General features: G+C 35.1%; 1 protein-coding gene across 9 annotated transcripts in view; it reads right to left on the bottom strand.

The window, feature by feature from the left end:
* The window catches only part of AGTPBP1 (ATP/GTP binding carboxypeptidase 1), a 170,316-nt gene that overhangs the window by 109,602 nt on the left and 38,106 nt on the right, over positions 1-22,608 (bottom strand). For 8 of the 9 annotated variants that reach the window (XR_004478761.2, XR_007477762.1, XM_049710786.1 and 5 more), the window contains exons 3-8: positions 16,211-16,335; positions 8,746-8,840; positions 4,316-4,379; positions 3,759-3,905; positions 3,025-3,156; positions 1,068-1,161 (exon numbers count right to left, since the gene is read on the bottom strand). Coding sequence is in view for 7 of the 9 variants with exons in the window: in XM_049710786.1 (XP_049566743.1) it covers positions 1,068-1,161; positions 3,025-3,156; positions 3,759-3,905; positions 4,316-4,379; positions 8,746-8,840; positions 16,211-16,335 (657 nt within the window). In the remaining 2 variants the exon portion in view is untranslated. The remainder of the gene's footprint in view (positions 1-1,067; positions 1,162-3,024; positions 3,157-3,758; positions 3,906-4,315; positions 4,380-8,745; positions 8,841-16,210; positions 16,336-22,608) is intronic. The other variant, XM_033411440.2, reaches the window with a different exon arrangement.

The raw sequence follows: 22,608 nt of genomic DNA, 5'->3' as shown, positions 1-22,608 counted from the left end.
TACAGTATAAACGTCATGGCTGATATTTGCTTTAAAGGGCATTTGGAGACAACTGGAGAAAACTAAACACACTGGATTTTAGATTGTGTTAGGGAATTAATCATTTTGTTGAGTATGATTACAGTATTATGGTTATTTTTTAGGTCCCTATTTAGCAGAGTTACATAATGAAATATTTAGGAGAAAAGTGAGAAAATATCTGGTATTGGCTTACAGAAATTCATATATATGTGGAAAACATCTGGGATTTGCTTAAAAATACCCCAGGAAAAATAAATAAAAGTCTGGAGGGGGAATAAATGAAACAAACATGGCAGAATGTTGATAACTGTTGAATATAATAAGTAATAATTAATATAAGTGCTGTATTTGAAAAATTCCATAATAAAAATTTTTTTTAAAGAATGACCATTAATTTGGCTTAAGAAAGTACTAAATATAATGAAATAACTGAAACTGCTTTCATTTTGAGGTTGAGAGACCTACAAATGAATGTGCATATGTGTGTATATATATTTATTTATTATTTATTTATTTATGGATGTGTGTGTGTGTGTATATATATATATACACACACACACAAATACACACATATATAACACATATTTTGAGATATATATACATATCTCAAAGTAAGAAAAAGAATAACATGATTTTGACAAAGAAGAAATGTATAAAGTTAAAATATATCCAGATAATTGTAAGACTGAAAGGAAGTAGTCATTAAAAGACTGTAAAATTGGGTAGGGAATATAGTAGGCACTCAATAAATGTTTCTGAATGAATGATACTCTATAAATGGTCTTTTTTCCTATTATAGTATCTAGGAATGTTCAAAGTCTAAATTTCCATAACACTATGTTCAATGAATGTATCTAATTTTGATATATTTTTGAAGATTAAACTTTATACTAAAGAAAATCTGTATCATAATTAAATCACTATTTAAGAACTGAGAAAGGACCCTAGATACAATTTAACTCAACCTGCTCATTGTACAGATCAAGATGGTAAGGCCCAAAATAACAAAGGGTATACCTCTATTTACACTTAATACATTTACTCACTTCATAAGACTGGAATTCTTCTTACTAAATGGTCCGATGATTTTAAACATCAGTTCCACAACTCCATTTTTCCCTAAGGATACAGAATTCACAGCTGGGAAGGTGAAAAAAAAGATGTAAAGTGATTTAAAAACCTCAGTGAGTAGAAACGTATATACATGTGATACATAGCCAAAAATATATACAAATTGTTTAGTAAATGTGAACTCAAGTCCCTCATAAAGTCCATCTTAGTCAATACTTCAAAGGAAGGGGGGTTTTTTTGCTTTATTTTTTAATGTTGCAGGGAAATTGCAGTTACATGTTGTTAAAACAAAGTGTTAGACAAAGGCGTGCCAATGGGAAGATGAGGTGGGAAAAGAAGTTAAAACAAATTATGAAAGGTCCTAGAAGCTGTTAATTCTTTCAACTGCAGGGAATTACCCAAAAGGAACAACAAATCAGATCTGCATTTTAGATACAGGTCAGATCTAACAGCATTGTAGGAAAGATGGATTTGAGAGACACATTAGGAGACTGTGGTCTAGGTGAGAGGTAATGAGGACCTTAACTAAAGCGACAGCAGTAGGGAAAAACAGGTAACAACTTTAGACAGAACATGCAAATAATTACCTAACCAGAAAATTGTGCCTAACATTTTCAATCCTGAACAAATATTATTTAAAAATTATAGATACACTGTTTACTGACCTCCTGGTGCTTAATTAAATAAAATGCCACCGAAAATGTAGTTCCTGAAGTTTTGTATGACAATTTTAATTTCCTCTATATCTGTTTATTACTCCATTATCGCTTCTAATTTTAGTCTGTTTTGTGTTCCTTTTTCCTTCATTCAGTGGTTTATCTGTTTTATTTTTAATCCAATTGTTTTATTTTTTAAATCAACTTTTGAAGATTTCATAACGTATTTTTTCTTTACTATTTCATTCCTCTGCTTTCCTTATGTTTATTGTTCTGTTCCTAATTTCTTTGTTTAAACAGCCAATTAATTCATTTCCTTATGTGCTTCTTAATTATTTAAGTGTTAATTATTTAAGTATTCAAAACTATTTTCCTGTGAGTACACCTTTAGCTATATTGTCAAAGTATAGATACAGATAAATAAATACACACACACACGCATCTACCACTTTGATTATCGTTATTTTGTGATGATGTTCTGCAATAATATGTACTGTACAGTCTCAATTCTAGGTGTTTTATTAATCATTCCAATCCCATAGTCAGGGAATAGAAGAAAATCCATACCTCAGGGGATTGGGACCTAATATTACATTAGTGAAAGAGGGAGAGGGAGAGAGAGAGAGAGAGAGAGAGAGAGAGAGAGAGAGAGAGAGAGAGAGAGAGAGAGAGAGAGAGAGAGAGAGAGAGAGAGAGAGAGAGAGTGTGTGTGTGTGTGTGTGTGTGTGTGTGTGTGTGTGTGTGTGTGTGTGTGTGTGTGTGTGTGTATGCCCTTTGGGAGCCACTTCATCTGAGACTCTCTCCCTGTGATTACTGTTTTCTGCAGCTTCCTCAGAGGCTCCTGTGCTATTTATTTTCGGTTCTGCTACTTCCCTATTCATTACTGAAGAGAATTAGCTCCAGGTGACTATGCCACCACATTCCTTCCTTCTCAATTTTCCTCTCATCTGTGAAAATCCAAATACGCATAGCAGTTTTTCCAGCTTCCAATGTCCTCATATTCCTCCAAATCTTCTCCACAGGCCACCTACTCATCCCCCTTACTACATGCCTTTACAAACTGGGGGAATTAATGAGAATTCTGAAGATTTTGTCATCTCACCTTCTTACCCTACCTCACTTCTGTGGTGGGGGGTTAGAATTACAAAGAGCCATATTAAATATTCTCTTTCCTTGTCCACAAATTTTAGAGACTTATGAAGTTAAAGTACAGAATTTTCATTTTGTGTTAACGTCACAACACTGAGCTAACTAAAAGCTGCTCTGAAATACTCACAGTTGGCAGAATATACTCGTAAAAGCTGAAGACAAGGCAAAACCAAGCGATGATTCTGCAAATTCTGTTTGACCAAATTCAGGGTTATATTTAGAGCTCCATTAATTCTAGCTTTCGCTCCAAATTTTTTGTCTGTTTAAAAAAAATGAACAAACACAATGTATTCATATATAACTTCTGAATAAAATGAAATGTCATAAAACAATGAAATTTCTAAAACTAATATTGTAAATTCATATTATCAACTAAAAGTTGAACTGAGATAATTAAAGCTGTAATCACTTTCTTATATGATTATGATTAAAAGCTTAACTAGACTGTAAGCTTTTTAGGCACTGAGATGTGACTATAAGATGACTATTAATGAAAAGCAAACACATTCTACCTGCATGCTCCTCAAAGCATTCCCATCCACACTCCCTCCTTCTGGCCTCAACAATATCCATGTTATGTGTATCTTTTGTAACATATATATGCAGGGACACACACACCAAGACACACTTCTGACTTTAATGCATTTTTTCTTCCTTTTTCCACCATATGCAATAGAAGTACTCAGGAATTTAGGATCCTAAATTCTTGCAGGTCACTAGTTGACTGTAAAAAGCATTCCATGACTCAGACCAAGACAAAGCAGTAGCATTTTAGATTGTAAAATTTACCAGTTTCAAGGCACACAGAATTGATGTAACAAAAACAGTTCCACCTGAGAGTCATACAAACAAAACCCTTACCTTTCGGTCCAATTTTTGCAAGAATGGAATGAATCTGCACCATTAACTCCTCATTCAGAGGAGATTCTTTGTTGGCGTTCATAAGTATCTGTAATAATATTTGTGAACCACCTTTGGAGACTAAGAAACTCGCTCTTCGACCTCCACCTAAGAAGTTTTTTGAAAGAAATATGTTGAAATCGCAAATTCTTCTATAACATATTAGATATCACAACCTGTTAGCTTTAAAGAAGTATTAAAAGTGATGACTTCAGAAAGCAAACAAATAGCATCAAAATAAAATTTTATTTTATTTATGTTAGTTTAAAAAATAGCGCAGACAGTAAATAAAAGTGATGCAAAACTCTACATTCAAGGCTCTAAAACACATGGGTTTGAGGGACACCAGAAGATACCAAAAACAAAGCAAGAACAAGAGTATGACATTTTCGCTTCCAAATTCCAATACTCAGAATAGCCTCTGTATGAGTATCAGAAAATTCCAAAAAAAGTACACATGATGCATTTCTGATCATTGTTTACAAACAGAAATTACACCAAAGGAAACAAAAACTTACCAGCTGACACCAGCTCAACAAGAATGCTTAAGATATTAAGTGTAGTTTGAAGATCTTTCGTTTTCTGAAATAAATAGTTTATTTGCTTTATTAAAACATTGTAAATTTGTGATTCCCAAACTTTTTCTGTCTGTCGGGAACCACCTATATTTTACAGATGACCTTTTTGGTTTCTCTAAGAATAAACGTATTCAGGTTTTCACTATTCTCACACATCATTTCAGTCTCTTATTGTCCTTAAAATTTTTTGGAAATCATCTGAGCTATTATTTTCTTATTATCAACAGGAATTAATTTGTCATTTGAACTCGTCAACTTCTACCAAATAGACAATACAAATAAATGTATTAAAATATAAAAGGCACTACAATGTATATATGGTGACTATCCAGTGAGCTCCCCTCTCAAAAAGTAACTGCATTATCAATTTCTTGTGCATCCAGCAAGATACTGTACACACATAAAAGTAATCCATGTAAATACACATGTATACATAGATTTATTTCTCCAAATGGTATTACTGCTCTATAGATAACTATTTTTATACTGATATTTTTACATGTCAATAAATAGTTTCTTCACCCTTTTTTAAGGGCCACATGATATATTCCACTGCATGGCAATACCATTGTTTATGCAACCAGTCACCTATCAATGGGATATTTAAATTTTTTAAATCTTTTGCTATTAAAAATTGCAACCAAAACTAAGTACGTACACTTACAGGGAAGCAAGTACAACTGTACATGGGATAAATTCCTAGAATTTCTGGGTCAATGATATGGGCATTTATTTTGATAGTAGATATTACTAACTTGCTCTTCACTGAGCAATTTACACTCCAACCCACAATGCAGAAAAGTAACTATTTCCCAAAGTCTGAACAACCAATCTAATAAGAGAAAATGTTTAAATACTGTACTTTGGTTATATTTCTCTTACTAAAAGCAATGCTTGGATGAAGAAAACCACATAGACAGCAGAACTGTGGCCTATTCAAGGAACTGCCTCATCCCCAGAGTAGAAGGATTTTACAGTGCTTATTTAGAGGAATTTCGGAATTGCAATGTATCAGTGACTGGAATGGGACTCTTGTTCTTCCCCTTCCCAAAAGGGAATAAGTGTTGTCTACTTCACCATTTAAGGGCAGAGACTAATGGAACCAGAAAGTCAAATCCAGACCAGAAAAAGGACCACACATTAACCAGAGACCCTTGTCTTAGCACTGTGGGTGTTAACTGGACCACTGGCTTACTGGGGACGGAGTTGGAAGAATGAGAGACAAACATTTGTTAAAGAAAAGAATGGACTGCGGCAGGAGCAGTATTGCTAAGTGTTCATCTTCTTCCTGGGTACACAGCCAAACCACATTTTCCAGCTCTTTTGCAATTACATTTGGGCCATATGACTGAGTTCAGGCCACTGGAATCTGAATGGAAGTTGCACTTCTATCTCATTTACCAGGGAAGTGGGATAATTATCTTTTTAAATACAGTTTTTTATTTTTAATTTTTAAAAAATTTTATACAATTTTAAAAGGTTACTTTCCATTTAGTTATTACAAAATATTGGCTATATTCCCCATGTTGTACAATACACCCTTGTACAAAACTATCTTGCACCCTATAGTTTTTTTTGGGGGGAGGGGATATAGTTGTTTTACAATGTTGTGTTAGTTTCTACCGTACAGTGGAGTTCCCTGTGCTATACAGAAGGTTCTCATTAGTTATCTATTTTATACATATTAGTGTATATATGTCAATCCCAATCTCCCAATTCATCCCACCACCCCTTTCCCCCCTTGGTGTCCATACGTTTGTTCTCTACGTCTGTGTCTCTATTTCTGCCTTGCAAACAGGTTCATCTGTACCATTTTTCTAGATTCCACATACATGCGTTAACATATATTTGTTTTTCTCTTTCTGACTTACTTCACTCTGAATGACAGTCTCTAGGTCCATCCATGTCTCTACAAATGACCCAATTTCGTTCCTATTTATGGCTGAGTAATATTCCATTGTGTATATATACCACATCTTCTTTATCCATTCGTCTGTTGATGGGCATTTAGGTTGCTTCCATGACCTGGCTATTGTAAATAGTGCTGCAATGAGCATTGGGGTGCATGTGTCTTTTTGAGTTATGGTTTTCTCTGGGTATATGCCCAGTAGTGGGATTGCTGGGTCACATGGTAGTTCTATTTTTAGTTTTTTAAGGAACCTCCATACTGTTTGCCATAGTGGCTATATCAATTTACATTCCCACCAACAGTGCAAGAGGGTTCCCTTTTCTCCTCACCCTGTCCAGCATTTATTGTTTGTAGATTTTTTGATGATGGCCATTCTGACCAATGTGAGGTGATACCTCGTTGTGATTTTGATTTGCATTACTCTAATAATTCGTGATGACTAACAGACATATAGGAGAAACTGACAATAATACATAAAAGTAGAAGACTTTAACACCCCACTTACATCACTGGACAGCTTATCAGACACAAAATCAAAAAGGCAACAGTAGTCTTAAATGACACCAGAGGCCAGTTGGACTTAATAGGTATCTACAGGACATTACATCCCAAAACAGCAGAATACATAATCTTTTCAAGTGCACATGGAACCTTCTCCAGGATAGATCACATGCCAGGCCACAAAACAAGTCTCAACAAATTAAAAGGCACATGAAAAGATGTACAATGAGGATAATTATTATAGAAGTACAAATCAAAACAACAATGAGCTATCACCTCACACCTGTCAGAATGGCTACCATCAAAAAGAACACAAAAAACAAATGTTGGCGAGGATGTGGAGGAAAAAACCCATGTACACTGTTGGTGGGAATGTATATTGGTGCAGCCACTGTGGAAAAGAGTGTGGAGGTTTCTCAAAACTAAAAATAGAACTACAGAATGACCCAGCAATTCCCATCCTGAGTATATATCCAGAAAAAAACAAAAACACTAATTTGAAAAGATATATGCACCCCGATGTTCATAGCAGTACTGTTTACAGTAACCAAGATATGGAAGCAACCCAAGTATCCATAAACAGATGAATGGATAAAGAAGATGTGGTATATATATATATATATATATACACACACACACACAATAGAGTATTACTCAGCCATAATAATGAAATTCTGCCATTTGCAGTAATGTGGATGGACCTAGAGAATTTTATGCTTAGTGAAACAAGTCAGACAGAGAAAGACAAATATTGTATGCTATCACTTATATGAGAACTCTAAAAAATAATACAAATGAATGTATAAAGCAAAATTGGAACATTCTCACAGATACAGAAAACAAACTAGTGGTTACCAGTGGGGAGAGAAGATGGTGGAGGGGCACATTAGGGATACAGAACTGAGTTAAAAAATACTAAGTATAAAACAAATAGGCAACAAGAATATATTGTATAGCACAGGGAATTTATAGCCATTATCTTGTAATAACGTTTAATGGAGTATAAACTGTAAAAACACTGAATCACTATGCCGTACGCCTGAAACTATAAAAAATATAATATTGTAAATCAATACTATACTTCAATTAAAGGAAAAAAAAAAAGAGAATTCCCTGGCAGTCCAGTGGTTAGGACTTCACACTTTCACTGCTGAGGGCACAGTTTCCATCCCTGGTCAGGGAACTAAGATCCCACAAGCCATGCGGCACAGTCAAAAAAAAAAAACACACACACATGAACTCACTCCCTGATCATTTTTTTTTCCAGTTCTACTGAGATATAATCTGACATATAACATTGTTTAAGTCTAAGGTATACAATGTACTCACTCACTCCTTATTTTTAACATTGCACTGAATAAAATATAAAATATTGATTCTGACTGTCTTGCTGATCCACCCCGAACTGTTATACTAGCATTGAAACTTAATTAATATCAATATAATATAGTTATTCAACCAATGTATGAAGTGAACTTAATCATAAATGAATAACTAACAGTATAAATGAGAATTTCCAATTTCAATCTTTTTTTTTTTTTTTTTGGCCATGCCACACATTATGCAGGATCTTAGTTCCCTGATGACCAGGGATCAAACTCATGCCCCCTGCAGTGGAAGCACAGAGTCTTAACCACTGGACCGCCAGGGAAGTCCCTCAATCATTTATTTTAAGCTAAAGATTTATTTCCAACTAATGCTTTATTTTCTATTACCAATTAGAATGGCATATTAAGATTTAAAATATGGTTATCATTATAATCCTAGGGAAATACACTTAGAGGTTTATCTAATATATGTTAGAATGTTTATATCCCCATTCCAAATAATTTAAAAAAGAAAACAAACTTCCATTCATTGGCTCTACCTCTAGGATAAAAATTCTGTACTTTGTAATTTTTTTTCTCTCAGTATTGGTTGCTATTAACAGCTACATAATTAAAGCATGTCAGTGACTTACCTCTAATGTTGACAGCAGAACTTCCATTCCTGTAGAACCTTTGGCTGTCATTTCTCTCCTTGTTTTTTCTGAAAAGTAGGAAAAAAAGTTTTCTTCTAAAACATGAAAGAAAAAAAATTACATATAGTTTTATCACACAGTTAACATTTACTAATATTAGATATTATATTAGTTATAATTATATTATATTAGATAATATTCCCCGTGGTATACAACATATCCTTATGGCCTATCTTACATCAAATACTTTGTACCTCTCACTCCTCACCACTATATTGTCCCTCCCTCCCTCCCTACTGGTGACACTAGTTTGTTCTCTGTATCTGTGAATTTGCTTCTTTGTTGTATTCACTAGTTTGTTATATATTTTAGATTCCACAGTTAAGTGATATCATACAGTATTTTTCTTTGTCTGCCTTATTTCACTTAGTATAATGCCCACCAAGTCCATCCATGTTGCTGCAAATTTGTTCTTTTTTATGGCTGAGTAGTATTCCATTGTGTGTGTCCGTGTGTTTGTGTGTGTATATCACATCTTCTTCATCCATTCATCTGTTGATGGACACTTAAGTTGCTTCCATATCTTGGCAATTGTAAATAATGCTGATATGAACACTGGGGTGCATATATTTTTCAAATTAGTGTTTTTGTGGCTTTTTGGCTATATACCCAGGAGTGGAATTGCTGGGTCATATGGTAGTTCTATTTTTAGTTTTTTGAGAAAGCTCCATACTGTTTTCCACAGTGGTTGCACCAATTTACATTCCCAACGACAGTGTACAAGGGTTTTTTCTCCACATCCTCACCAACATTTGTTATTTGTGTTCTATTTGATAATAGCCATTTTGACAGGTGTGAGGTGATAGCTCATTGTGGTTTTGAGCTACATTTCACTGATGATTAGCAATATTGAGCATCTCTTCATATGCCTGTTGGCCACCTCCATTTTCTCTTTGGAAAAATGTCTGTTCAGTTCTTCTTCCCATTTTTTAATTAGGCTATCTGTTTTTTTTTTTTGGATGTGAAGTTGTATTAGCTGTTTATATATATTAGATATTAATCCCTTATCAGTCGAATCATTTGCAAATATTTTATCCCATTCAGTAGAAATGGAAACTAGATGATCCTTTTCATCACAATAAATAGAAAAAAAAGGTTGTCTTTTTGTTTTGTCAGTGGTGTCTTTTGCTTTTAAATTGAATTAGGTCCCATTTATTTATTTATTTTTGCTTTTATTTACTTTAGGACATGAATCCAAAAAATTTTTGCTGCGATTTATGTCAGTGTTCTGCCTATGTTTTCCTCTAGGAGTTTTATAGTATCCAATCTTACATTTAGGTCTTTAATCCAATTTGAGTTGATTTTTGTATATGGCATTAAAGAATGTTTTAATTTCATTCTTTCACATGCAGCTGTCCAGTCTACCCAGCACCACTTACTGAAGAGGCTGTCTTTTCTCCATCGTATATTTTTGCCTCCTTTGTCATAGATTAAGTACCTGGGTTTATTTCTGGGCTCTCTATCTTGTTCCATTGATCTATGTGTCTGTTTTTTGTGCCAATACCATACTGTTTTGATTACTGTTGCTTTGTAGTATAGTCTGTAATCTGGGCGTGTGATTCCTCCAGCTCTGATCTTCTTTCTCAAGATTGTTTTGACAATTTGGGGTCTTTTGTGTTTCCATACAAATTTTGAAATTATTTGTTTTAGTTCTGTGAAACATGCCATTGGTATTTTGATAGGGATTGCACTGAATCTGTACATTGCCTTGGGTAGTATGGTTATTGTAACAATACTGATTCATCCAATCCATGAACATGGTATATCTTTCCATCTATTTTTGTCATCTTCAATTTCTTTCATCAGTGTCTTATAGTTTTCAGAGTACAGGTCTTTTGCCTTCTTAGGTAGGTTTATTCCCAGGTGTTTTACTCTTTTTGATGTGATGATAAATGGGATGGTTTCCAGAATTTCTGTTTCTGATATTCTGTTGTTAGTGTACGGAAATTCAGCAGATTTCTGTATATTAATTTTGTATCCTGCAACTTTACCAAATTCATTGAGGAACTCTAGTAGTTTCTGGTAGCATCTTTAGGGTTTTCTATGTATAGTATCATGTCATCTGCAAACAGTGACTATTTTACTTCTTCCTTTCCAATATGGATTCCTTTTATTTCTTTTTCTTCTCTGATTGCTGTGGCTAGGACTTCCAAAACTACGTTGAGTAAAAGTGGTGAGAGTAGGAATCCGTGTCTTGTTCCTGATTTTAGAGAAAATACTTTCAGCTTTTCATCACTGAGTATGATGTTAACTGTGGGCTTATCACATATGGCCTTTATTATGTTGAGGTATGCTCCCTCTACGCCCACTTTCTGGAGAGTTTTTACCATAAGTAGATGTTGAAATTTGTCAAAAGCTTTTCTGCATCTATTGAAATGATTATATGGCTTTTATTCTTCAATTTGTTAATGTGGCACTGTTTCATTTGTGGATATTGAAGCATCCTTGCATCCCTGAGATAAATCCTACTTGATTATGGTATATGATCCTCTTATTGTATTGTTGGATTCAATTTGCTAATATTTTGGTGAGGATTTTTGCATCTATGTTCATCAGTGAGATGGGCCTGTAATTTTCTTTTTTTGTGATATCTTTGTCTGGTTTTGCTATCAGGGTAATGCTGACCTTGTAGAATGAGTTCAGAAGCATGCCTTCCTCTGCAATTTTTTGGAGTAGTTTCACAAAGATAGGTATTAACTCTTCTCTAAATATTTGGCAGAATTCACCTGTGAAGCCATCTGGTCCAGGACCTTGGTTTGTTGGGAGTGTTTTAATTACTGATTCAGTTCCATCACTGGTAATTGGTCTGTTCATATTTTCTGTTTCTTCCTGGTTCAATCTTGGGAGACTGTACATTTCTAAGAATTTACCCATTTTTCCTAGGTTGTCCATTTTATTGGCATATAGTTGTTCATAGTAGTATCTTATGAGCTTTTGTATTTCTGTGGTTTCAGTTGTAATTTCTTTTTCATTTCTGATTTTATCAATTTGAGCATTCTCTTTTTTTTTGATGTATCTGGTTATAGGCTTATCAATTTTGTTTATCTTTTCAAAGAACCAGCTCTTATTTTCACTCATTCTTTCTAATTTTTTTAAGTCATTTTATTTATTTCTGCTCTGATCTTTACGATTTCTTACCTTCTACTAACTTTGGGTTTTGTTTGTTCTTTCTTTTTCTAGTTTGTTTAGGTGTAAGGTTAGGTTATCTGAGATTTTTGTTTCCTGGGCTAAGCTTGTATCACTATAAACTTCCCTCTGAGATCTACTTTTACTGCATCCTATAGATTTCAGACCATTATTTTCATTTCATTTGTCTCCAGGTATTTTATGATTTCCTCTTTGATTTCTTCAGTGATCCATTTCTTGTTTAGTAACGTACTGTTTAACCTCCACATATTTGTGGTTTTCGCAGGTTTTTTTCCCTTGTAGTTGATTTCTAGACTCATAACATTGTGGTTATAAAAGATACTTGATATGACTTCAATTTTCTTAAATTTACCGAGGCTTATTTTATGGTCTAGCATGTGAACTATCTTGGAGAATGTTCCATGTGCACTTGGAAAAGAATGTGTATTTTGCTGCTTTCAGATGGAATGTTCTATATATATCTATCAAGTCCATTTGGTTAAATGTGTCATTTAAGACCAGTGGTTCCATATTGATTTTCTGTCTGGATGATATGTCCCTTGATGTAAGTGGAGTGTTAAAGCCCCCTACTATTATTGTGTTACTGTCCATTTCTCCCTTTATGCCTGTTAATACCTGCTGTATGTATTTAGGTGCTCCTATATTGGGTGTAAATTTATTTACAATTGAATTGATCCCTTGATCATCATGTTAAGTCCTTCTTTGTCTCTTGTAATGGCCTTTAAAGTCTGATACAAATATTGCTACTCTGGCTTTCTTTTGATTTCCATTTGCATGGAATACCTTTTTCTGCAGAGGAAATGTTTAAAGCTAGCAGAGGTTGATTCATGAGGCTCAATGAAAGAAGCCAACTCTATAACATAAAAGTGCAAAGTAAAGGAGCAAGTGCTGATGTAGAAGCTGCAGTGAATTGGTTACACGAAACAGCAGATTTTCAATGTAGACAAAATAGCCTTATATCAGAAGAGATGCCATCCAGGACTTTCATAGCTAGGGAGAAGTCAATATCTGGCTTCAAAGCTTCTGTCATTAGGGACTAATGCATCTCGTGACTTGAAGTTGAAGCCAATGCTCATTTACAATTCCAAAAATTCTAGGGCCCTTAAGAATTATGCTTAATCTACTCTGCCTGTATTGTATCAACGGAACAATGAAGCCTGGATGACAGCGCATCTGTCTGCCAACATGGTTTATTGAATATTTTAAAGCCCACTGTTGGGACCTACTGCTCAGAAAAAAAAAAGATTTCTTTCAAAATGGGACTGTTCACTAACAATGCACCTTGTCACTCTGATGAAGAGCTCTGATGAAGATATACAAGATTAGTGTTGTTCTCATGCCTGCTAACACAACATCCACTCTGCAATCCATGGATCAAGGAGTAATTTTGCCTTTCAAGTCTTCTTATTTAAGAAATACATTTCATAAGGCTATAGTTGTCATAGGTAGTGATTCCTCTGATGGATCTGAGCAAAGTCAGTTAAAAACCCGTAAAGAATTCACCATTCTAGATGTCATTAAGCTTCATCTAGATTCATAGATTCATCTAGATTCATGGGAAGAGGTTAAAACATCAACATAAACAGAAGTTTCAAAGAAGTTGATTCCAACCCTCATGGATGACTTTGAGGGATTCAAGACTTCAGAGGAGGAAATAACTGCAGATGTGGTGGAAACAGCAAGAGAACTAGAATTAGAAGTGGATCCTGATGATATGACTGAATTCCTGTAATCTCATGATAAAATATTAACAGATGAGGAGCTGCTTCTTATGGATAAGCAAAGGAAGTGGTCTTGAGATGGAATCTACTCCTTGTGAAGATTGCTGAAGTGACAACAAAGGATTTAGAACACTACAAAAACTCAGTTGATAAAGCAGCAGTAGGGTTTGAGAGGATTCATTCCAGTTTTAAAAGAAGTTCTACTGTGGGTAAAATGCCATCAAACAGCACCACATGTTATAGAGAAATCATTCGTGAAAGAGTATGTGTGGCAAACTTCACTGTCTTATTTTAAGAAATTGCTACAGCCACCCCAGCCTTCAACAAACACCACCTCAATCAGTCAGCCGCCTTAAATATTGAGGCAAGACACTCCAACAGCAAAAAGATTATGACTCACTGAGGGCTTACATTTTAAGCAATAAAGTATTTTTTAATTAAGGTATGTACATTTTTTTAGACATATGCTATTGCACACTTAATAGATTACAGTACAGTGTAAACGTAACTTTAATATGCACTGGGAAACCAAAAACTTCATGTGACTCACCCTATTGCAATATTTGCTTTATTGCAGTAGTCTGAAATTGAACCTACAATATCTCTGAGGTATGCCTGTAGTTCCACATATGAACCACAGCATATATCATAAATAATTTATTATTGATAATAGTTGTATAATGTAGTTATAATGTCCCAGAGTTTGGCTACATCAAAATTAATTCAACCATTCTCCATAGTTGGATATTTAAGGTTGTTTCTTGATCTTTGACTTTACAAACAGTGAAATAAACACCTCCAAATATTCCTTTATATAATAAGATTTTTATTTCACTCAGATTTCTGAGAGTGAAAGTGTTAAGTAAAATAGCAGGTGCACTTTAAATTTTAATAAACATTGCCAGATTCTTTCCTCCAAAGTTTATAATAATTATTGCACCACCTACAGTGTATGAGAATACCCTATTTTCCATGCCTTCAATGGCGCTGGATATTGTCATTCTCTAATTTCTGCCAATCTAAGTAGTGAGAAATATCTTAGTTGTTTTCATTAGTAATTCCTGACTTTTAAGAAAGTAAAGAACCTTTTCATACTGGTTATTTGCATTTCTTCTTCTTTGAGCTGTAAATTCCTAATCTTTCTCTCTCAAATGGATAGACAACTGGATTATGCTATAAATAATGATGGGACAATCTTTCACTAGTAATTTACACTGTGTTAACTATAAACAGAGTCATTGTATTATACAACCCCAGGGGGCAGTATTCAGGGGCTGGCTCTCCCATTTGTGGGTGGCAGGGTGGGGAAAAGGACAATCTCTGGTAGTGGTATGACTAGGGGCATTTTCAGTAGTGATGCTGGAGTCGGGACTTCTAGACTATGATGGGAAGAGTCTACAGTGGTGAGAGCAATTATACGCAAGTAGTATCTATAGGTTTGGAGAACTTGTTTTCTTTGTTTTTGTTGGGGTGTTTTGTTTTGTTTTAAGGAGTTATTTCATATGCGAATACAGTGAATATACTCGGTACATCTATCTATCTTTGCACTAATACAGTGACCATCCTTATACATTTACCTTAGTTGATAAGCACAATATTTCAATGACCTACACCTCCAGAATAATGAAATAATAAAAAACTAAATAAATTAAAATAATTGTGAATTGTCTGGATCTTAATTTTAACAGAATGCCTTCAATATATCACTGTTAAATATAAAGGGTAGCTACTGGTTTACCCTTATTTAGAGAAAGAAAAATCAAGGTTTTTTTTAATCAAGCACAGATTTTGGAATCTTAAATTTCTTTTTTAGCTCCTATTGAGGTAATCACGTGGGTTTTATTCAACCTGTCCAAATAATGCTATACTGATATATTTCTTGATATTATAATTGGACTTAATTCATTAATGTTTTATTTGGGATTTTTCAAATTTAGGTTCCTAAGTGCAAAGTTAATACTTTTCTTCTCTTGTACTCTGTCAAGGTTTTGATACCAACTAAGTAGTACTAGCTTCATAAAACAGATAAATTATGCCTAATTACAGACATCATTTACTGAACATTTTTAACATTATTTTTACATGCTTCTCATGTAAATTACATGATAATTACATGATATCTCTTATCTCTATTTCAGAGATGGTGCAGCTAAGTCCTAGAGATTCAAAACTTCCCTAAGGTCACCCAATCACTGGATGACAGGGCTTGCATTTCAAAGTGGGGAACAACACTAACAACCAACATAATACCTGCCATCTTTTTGTCAACATTCTAGAAAAAGTAGTACTGGAATTAGGTGTTGTCTGAAAATTGGGGAAAGGGGGGCATTCATACATAAGTAAACTCATAATCATTTTTTAGAAACAATGCTTTGAAGATCAATTTCTTCCACAGTTATTCACTTTTCTACTTCTTGTGTCTATGGGAGAAAGTTCAATTTTTACATAACCATGTATTTATCAAAAGTCTGAACATTCTTAGCATCTACTTTTAAAGAATTAAGAAAGCATTCCAAAAACAAGAGATTAAAGTTTACCTTGACTCTGAGCCAGATGAAGAATTTTTGATGTAACATATCTGGCAGTATCTGATTCTGTAGATTCAGTATTGATCTTCTCCAGCTGAGCCAGGAGTCCCACAATCCGAGAGTTATTGGTAAGGCTAAAAAAAGAAAGTTACTTTAAATTAGGGCACATTCTACATCAATTGCAAATAAAATACTATAAAGATCAGTGTTAAAAACAAATCAAAACAAAATTCTACCCTTCTAAAAACTTTAAGCATTTACACGTCACATTTCCTTACTCTGTGTTAGAGCTTAACATTGCTATGTTCTGTTGATTTACATGAGAAACATTCTATTTCAGGAAACCACAAAAGTGCATTCAACCCTATCCAGCAATCTTTTATCACATTCTGACAATTCACCTTTCCACTCTCCAAGCAGACTTTTTATACATCCTATGCTTTCCTCAAAACTCTAACCATCCCTTCTAACCCACTCCATTCTCAGTTAGTACCCTGCTTCATAACTATTATAAAATCAAAAAAGAATACATTCATTTCCCACAAACAGTTCCTTAAACCTCTCTGATTCTCTACCCACATTCTTTCTTCTTTATTCCCATTCATTATACATTTGCACATTTGGTGCTATTCTAGGTACTGCCAACAGTGAACAAAATGAACAAAAATTCCTGCCCCTCAGAGTGAACATTCTGATGGGACAAATTAAATACATAAATAATTATATAGTACAAAGGAGGTAGGAAGCACTATGGAGAAAAGCGGGTTGTGGGAATAAAAGATGCAAGGGTGCGGAAGGTTGCAATTTTAGACAGGGTGGTCAGGGAAAACTTTGAGAGGGTACCATTTAGGGAAAGGCCTGAAAGGAGTAAGAGAGTAAACGGTGCAGATACCCACAGAAAGAGCTGACCAGAAGACAGAGTCACAATCATCAAAACATCAAGGCAGGACCGTGCCTGCTGTATTCAATTAAGAGTGAGATGGGGGCTTCCCTGGTGGCGCAGTGGTTGAGAGTCCGCCTGCTGATGCAGGGGACACGGGTTCGTGCCCCGGTCCGGGAAGATCCCACATGCCGCGGAGCGGCTGGGCCCGTGAGCCGTGGCCGCTGAGCCTGCGCGTCCAGAGCCTGTGTTCCGCAAAGGGAGAGGCCACAACAGTGAGAGACCCGCATACCGCAAAAAAAAAAAAAAAAAAAAAAAAAAAGTGAGATGGCCACAGCAGACTTAAAGGAGAATAACGGTAAAAGATGAGGTCAGAGTTGAGGGTGGGGTAGAAGAGAGCACAATCATTTAGAGCCTTATAGGCCACTGTAAAAACGTTGACTTTTTGCAACTAGGTGAGCCAGGAAGTTTTTGAGGAGAAGAGTGATGTGATCTGACTTGATTGATTGATTGATTGATTTTATTTTTGGCTGCGTTGGGTCTTCGTTGCTGCACACGGGCTTTCCTCTAGTTGCAGCGAGCAGGGGCCACTCTTTGTTGCGGTGCGCGGGCTTCTTGTTGTGGTGGCTTCTCTTGTTGCGGAGCATGGGCTCTAGGCACGAGGGCTTCAGTAGTTGTGGCTCACGGGCTCTAGAGCACAGGCTCAGTAGTTGTGGCACACGGGCTTAGGTGCTCCACAGCATGTGGGATCTTCCCGGACCAGGGCTTGAACCCATGTCCCCTACGTTGGCAGATGGATTCTCAACCACTGCACCACCAGGGGAGCCCTGACTTGCTTTTAAAAGGCTCTCTTTGGCCGGTATGTTGAGACTCAAAGAACAATCCCTCCACTGGCATGCCTGACCCCAGCGCTTCTTGCATTCCCAATGTATTTGTTCCTTCAATTAATCTTTCTCTGATTCATCATTTAGCTCTCCCTTTCAACTGGATCATACCCATTGGCACACAATATGATCCAGGAGCTCCCACTAGTTACCACCCCATTTCTCTGCTACTCCTTGAAGGAAATGTCTGTACTTGACCTCTCCATTTCCTCTCATGTTGTTCACTTTTTCAAACTACTAGTTTGGCATCTGCACTCTGAGGTCTCCCCAAAACCTCCTGTGGTCACTTCTTTCCTTGTCAGATTCAGAATCTCAGCCCTATCCCAATCAGCTCCTTTTTTCTTCACTTTCTCCCTTGGGCTTCAATGGCTCCATATTCTCCTGATTTTCTTCCTATCGCCACTTCTTTTAGATCGACTCTACTGGCTCCTCCTCCAACAAACCTCTAGATGCTGAGGACCCCCCCACAGCTCTATCCCCAGCCCTCTTCCCTTCACTCTCTCCATTCTACTGCCCCAAGCAATCTCATCTAACCCCACAGCTGGATGTTAGATTAAAACTGATATGCTGCCTGGCTCCTACATTCAACTCCAGCCTCAACCTGCTCCTCTTCCAAATCTTAACTTTCCCAAACTCACATGAAACCATCAGTTGCTCAAGACAAAAATCTAGACTCCCTTTCCCATGCCCAGCTCAATATTAGCTCCATCTCTAAAACACTTCAAATCCATCCACTTCTCTCCATCTCTTATCATTATTACTACCCAAGTCCAAGCAATCATCATTTCTCACTTGGCAATTACAGCGTCCTAAATAATCTGCTTTCATTCTTGCTGCCCTCATACTGGGATCCAAACACACTGGACTTCTACCAGCTCCTTGAATATAGCAAGTTTCTTCCCAATCTCAAGGTCTTTACATTTGCTGTCCTCTCAACCTAGAGGATAATTTCTGCCAGTTCTTCATATGGCTGGCTCCTTCTCATTTCAGGTTACAACCTGAAGATGTCCCCACTTCTCCACCAGCCCCTCAGCTTCCAATATTAAAATGTGTCCAATGATGTAAGCTTCACAAAGGTAAAGACCTTGCATGTCTTATTCTATATACGTAGTATTTTGAACAGTGGCTAGCACAGAATAGGCAATACCCAGCTATATTCAGAATGAACAAAAAAATGAAGAAGCATATGGAAAACAGTATATTTATACATTTTTTAGATTAACAACTAGACTCAATGCTTTAAATTTGGAGGTACTTCATCTGAAAAGGTATCTGGAGGATGAAAAAAACATATTGAGCATACTATTTAAGAATGTAACTAAAATAAAATAATACAATATTTCCCAATTTTGCAAATAGCCAGCATTATATGGAAATGAAAATATATATCACTATGTATAAATCTCTAAATGAAAAAACAACAAAATATATACAGTATGAGATTAACATAAAGTTTTAAAATATACAACATATATTTTCCCCTCCCCAACAATGGTATCATTAATATGTTTGTCTATCTTTATTTTCTGTAAACTGGTAGTCGAATTTAAAGGCCTAATCTGATCAAGGCCTGATTTGCTGACATGAATTCTTTGTAAGTGGTACTGTAATCTTCCATAAGGAAGCAAACAGGGTCTGGTTATCTTACTTTTGTAATATAAGCAGTCACTGGTTACCACTGCGTAGATCCATTACTTTAGTAGGGGTTGAAAAGCACTGATACTCTACCATTTCCATTCCTTCTACTTCTTACCTAGGACAATTCCATAAAAAGAAAAATCCCTTATTTAATTATCCAGAGGTATAATTCATCAAATAAAAGCAAAATGAATGCTGGATTTTTAATTTATCTTTATTTACCAGTTTTCAGAAGAATGAGTTCATTTCCAAAAGTCCTCCCCAAGTAATCAATGAAGTATTTTGATTTCCTATATCAATATGTACTCACAGATTTAAACGCATATGATACATTTTATCCACTGTAGTTATTAATGCTCAAATTGCCCCACCTTTGATCAATGGGAGCCTCTTCGTGTGGGCTCCCAAGTCCTTTTGTTATGATCCTAGTCTTTGATAGCTTCCTGGATTTTGATATAACAAGACTGTTATTAGGCCAGCAGTTCTCAGTATATGCTCTACAAAACTGAGTACTTGAGGCTCTTTCAGAAAATCTGTGAGGTCAAAAACTATTTTCATAAAAATACTAAGACACTATTTACCTTTGACACAGTGTTGACATTTACATTGTTGATCTGAAGGCAATGGTGGATAAAGTGCTGGCACATGATACAATCAAGACAGTGACACCAAACTGTAGTCACTGTGTGATAACTAGCAGTCACCATGTTCTTCACCAACATGCACTCACAGTTAAAAACAAAAATGCCAGTTTCACCTATGAGTATACATTTTTTAATATTCTGTGTGCACATAAGACATTTCAGCTACACAATGAAATAGGATGGTTGAGGGAAAACACTTGTGTGGTTGTTTAAACTGCAAGCTGAACTAGTTACTTTTTCCATAGAACATCATTTTTACTTTAAAAATACAACTGACAATGATTATTTGCACTGGGGTATTCTGGAATACATTTTCTTGGCAATAAACAAAGTGAGTCTATCATTTCAAGGAAACAACTGATAGATTTGTTACCAATGATTAAATGTGAACTTTCAAGCAAAAATTAGAATCTTGGAAAACAAAGATCTACCATCATGACCTTGACAGCTTCCCCCTTCTTAAAGAATTTTCTGATAAAATCACTGGTGATATTAGTAAATGTAATTTTTTTAAACTGTGTAATGAACATTGTCAATATTTAGAAGGTCTGCATAACTCACTGAATCATTATGTTCCAAATACTGACCAATGTGTGATGTTACAAATTCAGACACGGGAAAAAGAACCAGTCAATATGCAAAAGAGACCAATGGATTTTAATGTAAAAGAAAATAAAAAGTTCACATATGTGGTTTCTGATTCCACAGTGCAACTAACCTTTAAGAAACTACCACTTATCAAGTTTTGGTGTAATATCAAAGAACATCCACTTCAATTTGAATTTCAAACAATATGGCTTTCTTTCTAAAGTACATTGTTATCATTCAGAAATGTTTATTCCTCACCTATAATTATCACTCTTGCTTTAATCACATTTTTACTGTTTCTCTCCAAATACTGAACACACAACTTTATTTTCCTCCATCATAAATCAAAGGACAATCAGCCACAATTATCTGAAAAGGCCTTTTATTCAACTATTCCTTCCTTTTCTAAATATATACCTATGTGAGCCCATATTGTAGCCACATACTTTAACAACATGAATACTCATAAAAACATATATGTATGTACGTATAACATATGTGTGTACTATAAACAATATGTATACTGATGTATGTATGACAGTTTGAACTCAGAAGCAGATAAGAGAATCTAGCTGTCTTCCATTAAACCAGACATTAAAGAGATTTGCAAAAATTTAATAAATCATGCCACCTTCTAAATATTTTTGATAATTTAGTTATTTTAATATAAAATATTACTATGTTATTATGCAATGGGTTTATTACTGTTATTTTTAAATGAAGTAATAAAATTTTTTTAATTTCTCAGTTTTAATTTATAATATGGTAAATATCAATAGATTAAAAATAATGCACATTCAACAAAAGCTTTTACGAGTCATTAATTTAAGAGCACAAGGGGGTTCTTAGACAAAAAGTTTGAGAACTGTTGTTCTCAACTTATCTTGCACATTTTGTGCTCTGATCTGGAATCGACCCTTTCTCCAAAAAGCCCTGGTTCTTTTTGGTAAGAAATGGTATTAAGACACCACAGTCTGCATACTAGAGAGCAAATACGTCTTTAAAAACAATTCTGTAACCTAGATTTAAGAAAAATTTGCATTATGGAAACCAGGATTCTGAAATTTAATAATTGAGTGGGTTTTTTTGTTTAGTTTTCTCCAGTTATTTTTCTCTTAAAGGTCATCTGTTAGCATTTTTCAGTAGCTAATAAAACATCTACTATTAAAAATATTCAAAAACATACAAAACACACTGATCATAACACATGCTCTGTTCCATTCCAAAGTAAGAGTTTGAATTTTAAATTAAATTACACCACTATCAAAGTAAAACAACTTGCAACTAAGTGATTTCTTTCTAAGAATCATGCTCTTACAAATTATAGATGGATAGATGCATGAATTTTTTGAAGGACGGCAAACAAATGGAAATTAAGAACGTAGGCAAGTTGATTTCCCTATTTTTACTTTTCTCATTGACAGAATAAAAACTGAACGAAATATTCCAAGCCACCCCCAACTCAGCTCTAAAAATTTAAGGCTGCTGACACTAATGTTGAGAGAACTGCAGGGTGAACACCAGAGGGCACCTCTACCTACTGAATGATTTTTAGACTTTGGAAAATCCAAGGATAAAGGCAAAAACAAAAGCTATACAGCTATTCAAAGAGCAATCTGAGCTACACAGCAGAGCAGAAAATTGTTAAATAAAGAGGCTCAGACAAGGATTTATCTTCCCTGCCTTACTCTATTTTTAGATGAATCAAAATGAGACCAAGACCAACCCCGGGAGGTTCCATTTATAACTGCTAATGTTAATTACTTTATAGTA

Source organism: Orcinus orca, chromosome 6 (genome assembly GCF_937001465.1).
Source record: "Orcinus orca chromosome 6, mOrcOrc1.1, whole genome shotgun sequence".
NCBI lineage: Eukaryota > Metazoa > Chordata > Mammalia > Artiodactyla > Delphinidae > Orcinus > Orcinus orca.
Note: the sequence above shows the minus strand (reverse complement) of the source record. Positions and strands in the feature narration are given on the sequence as shown.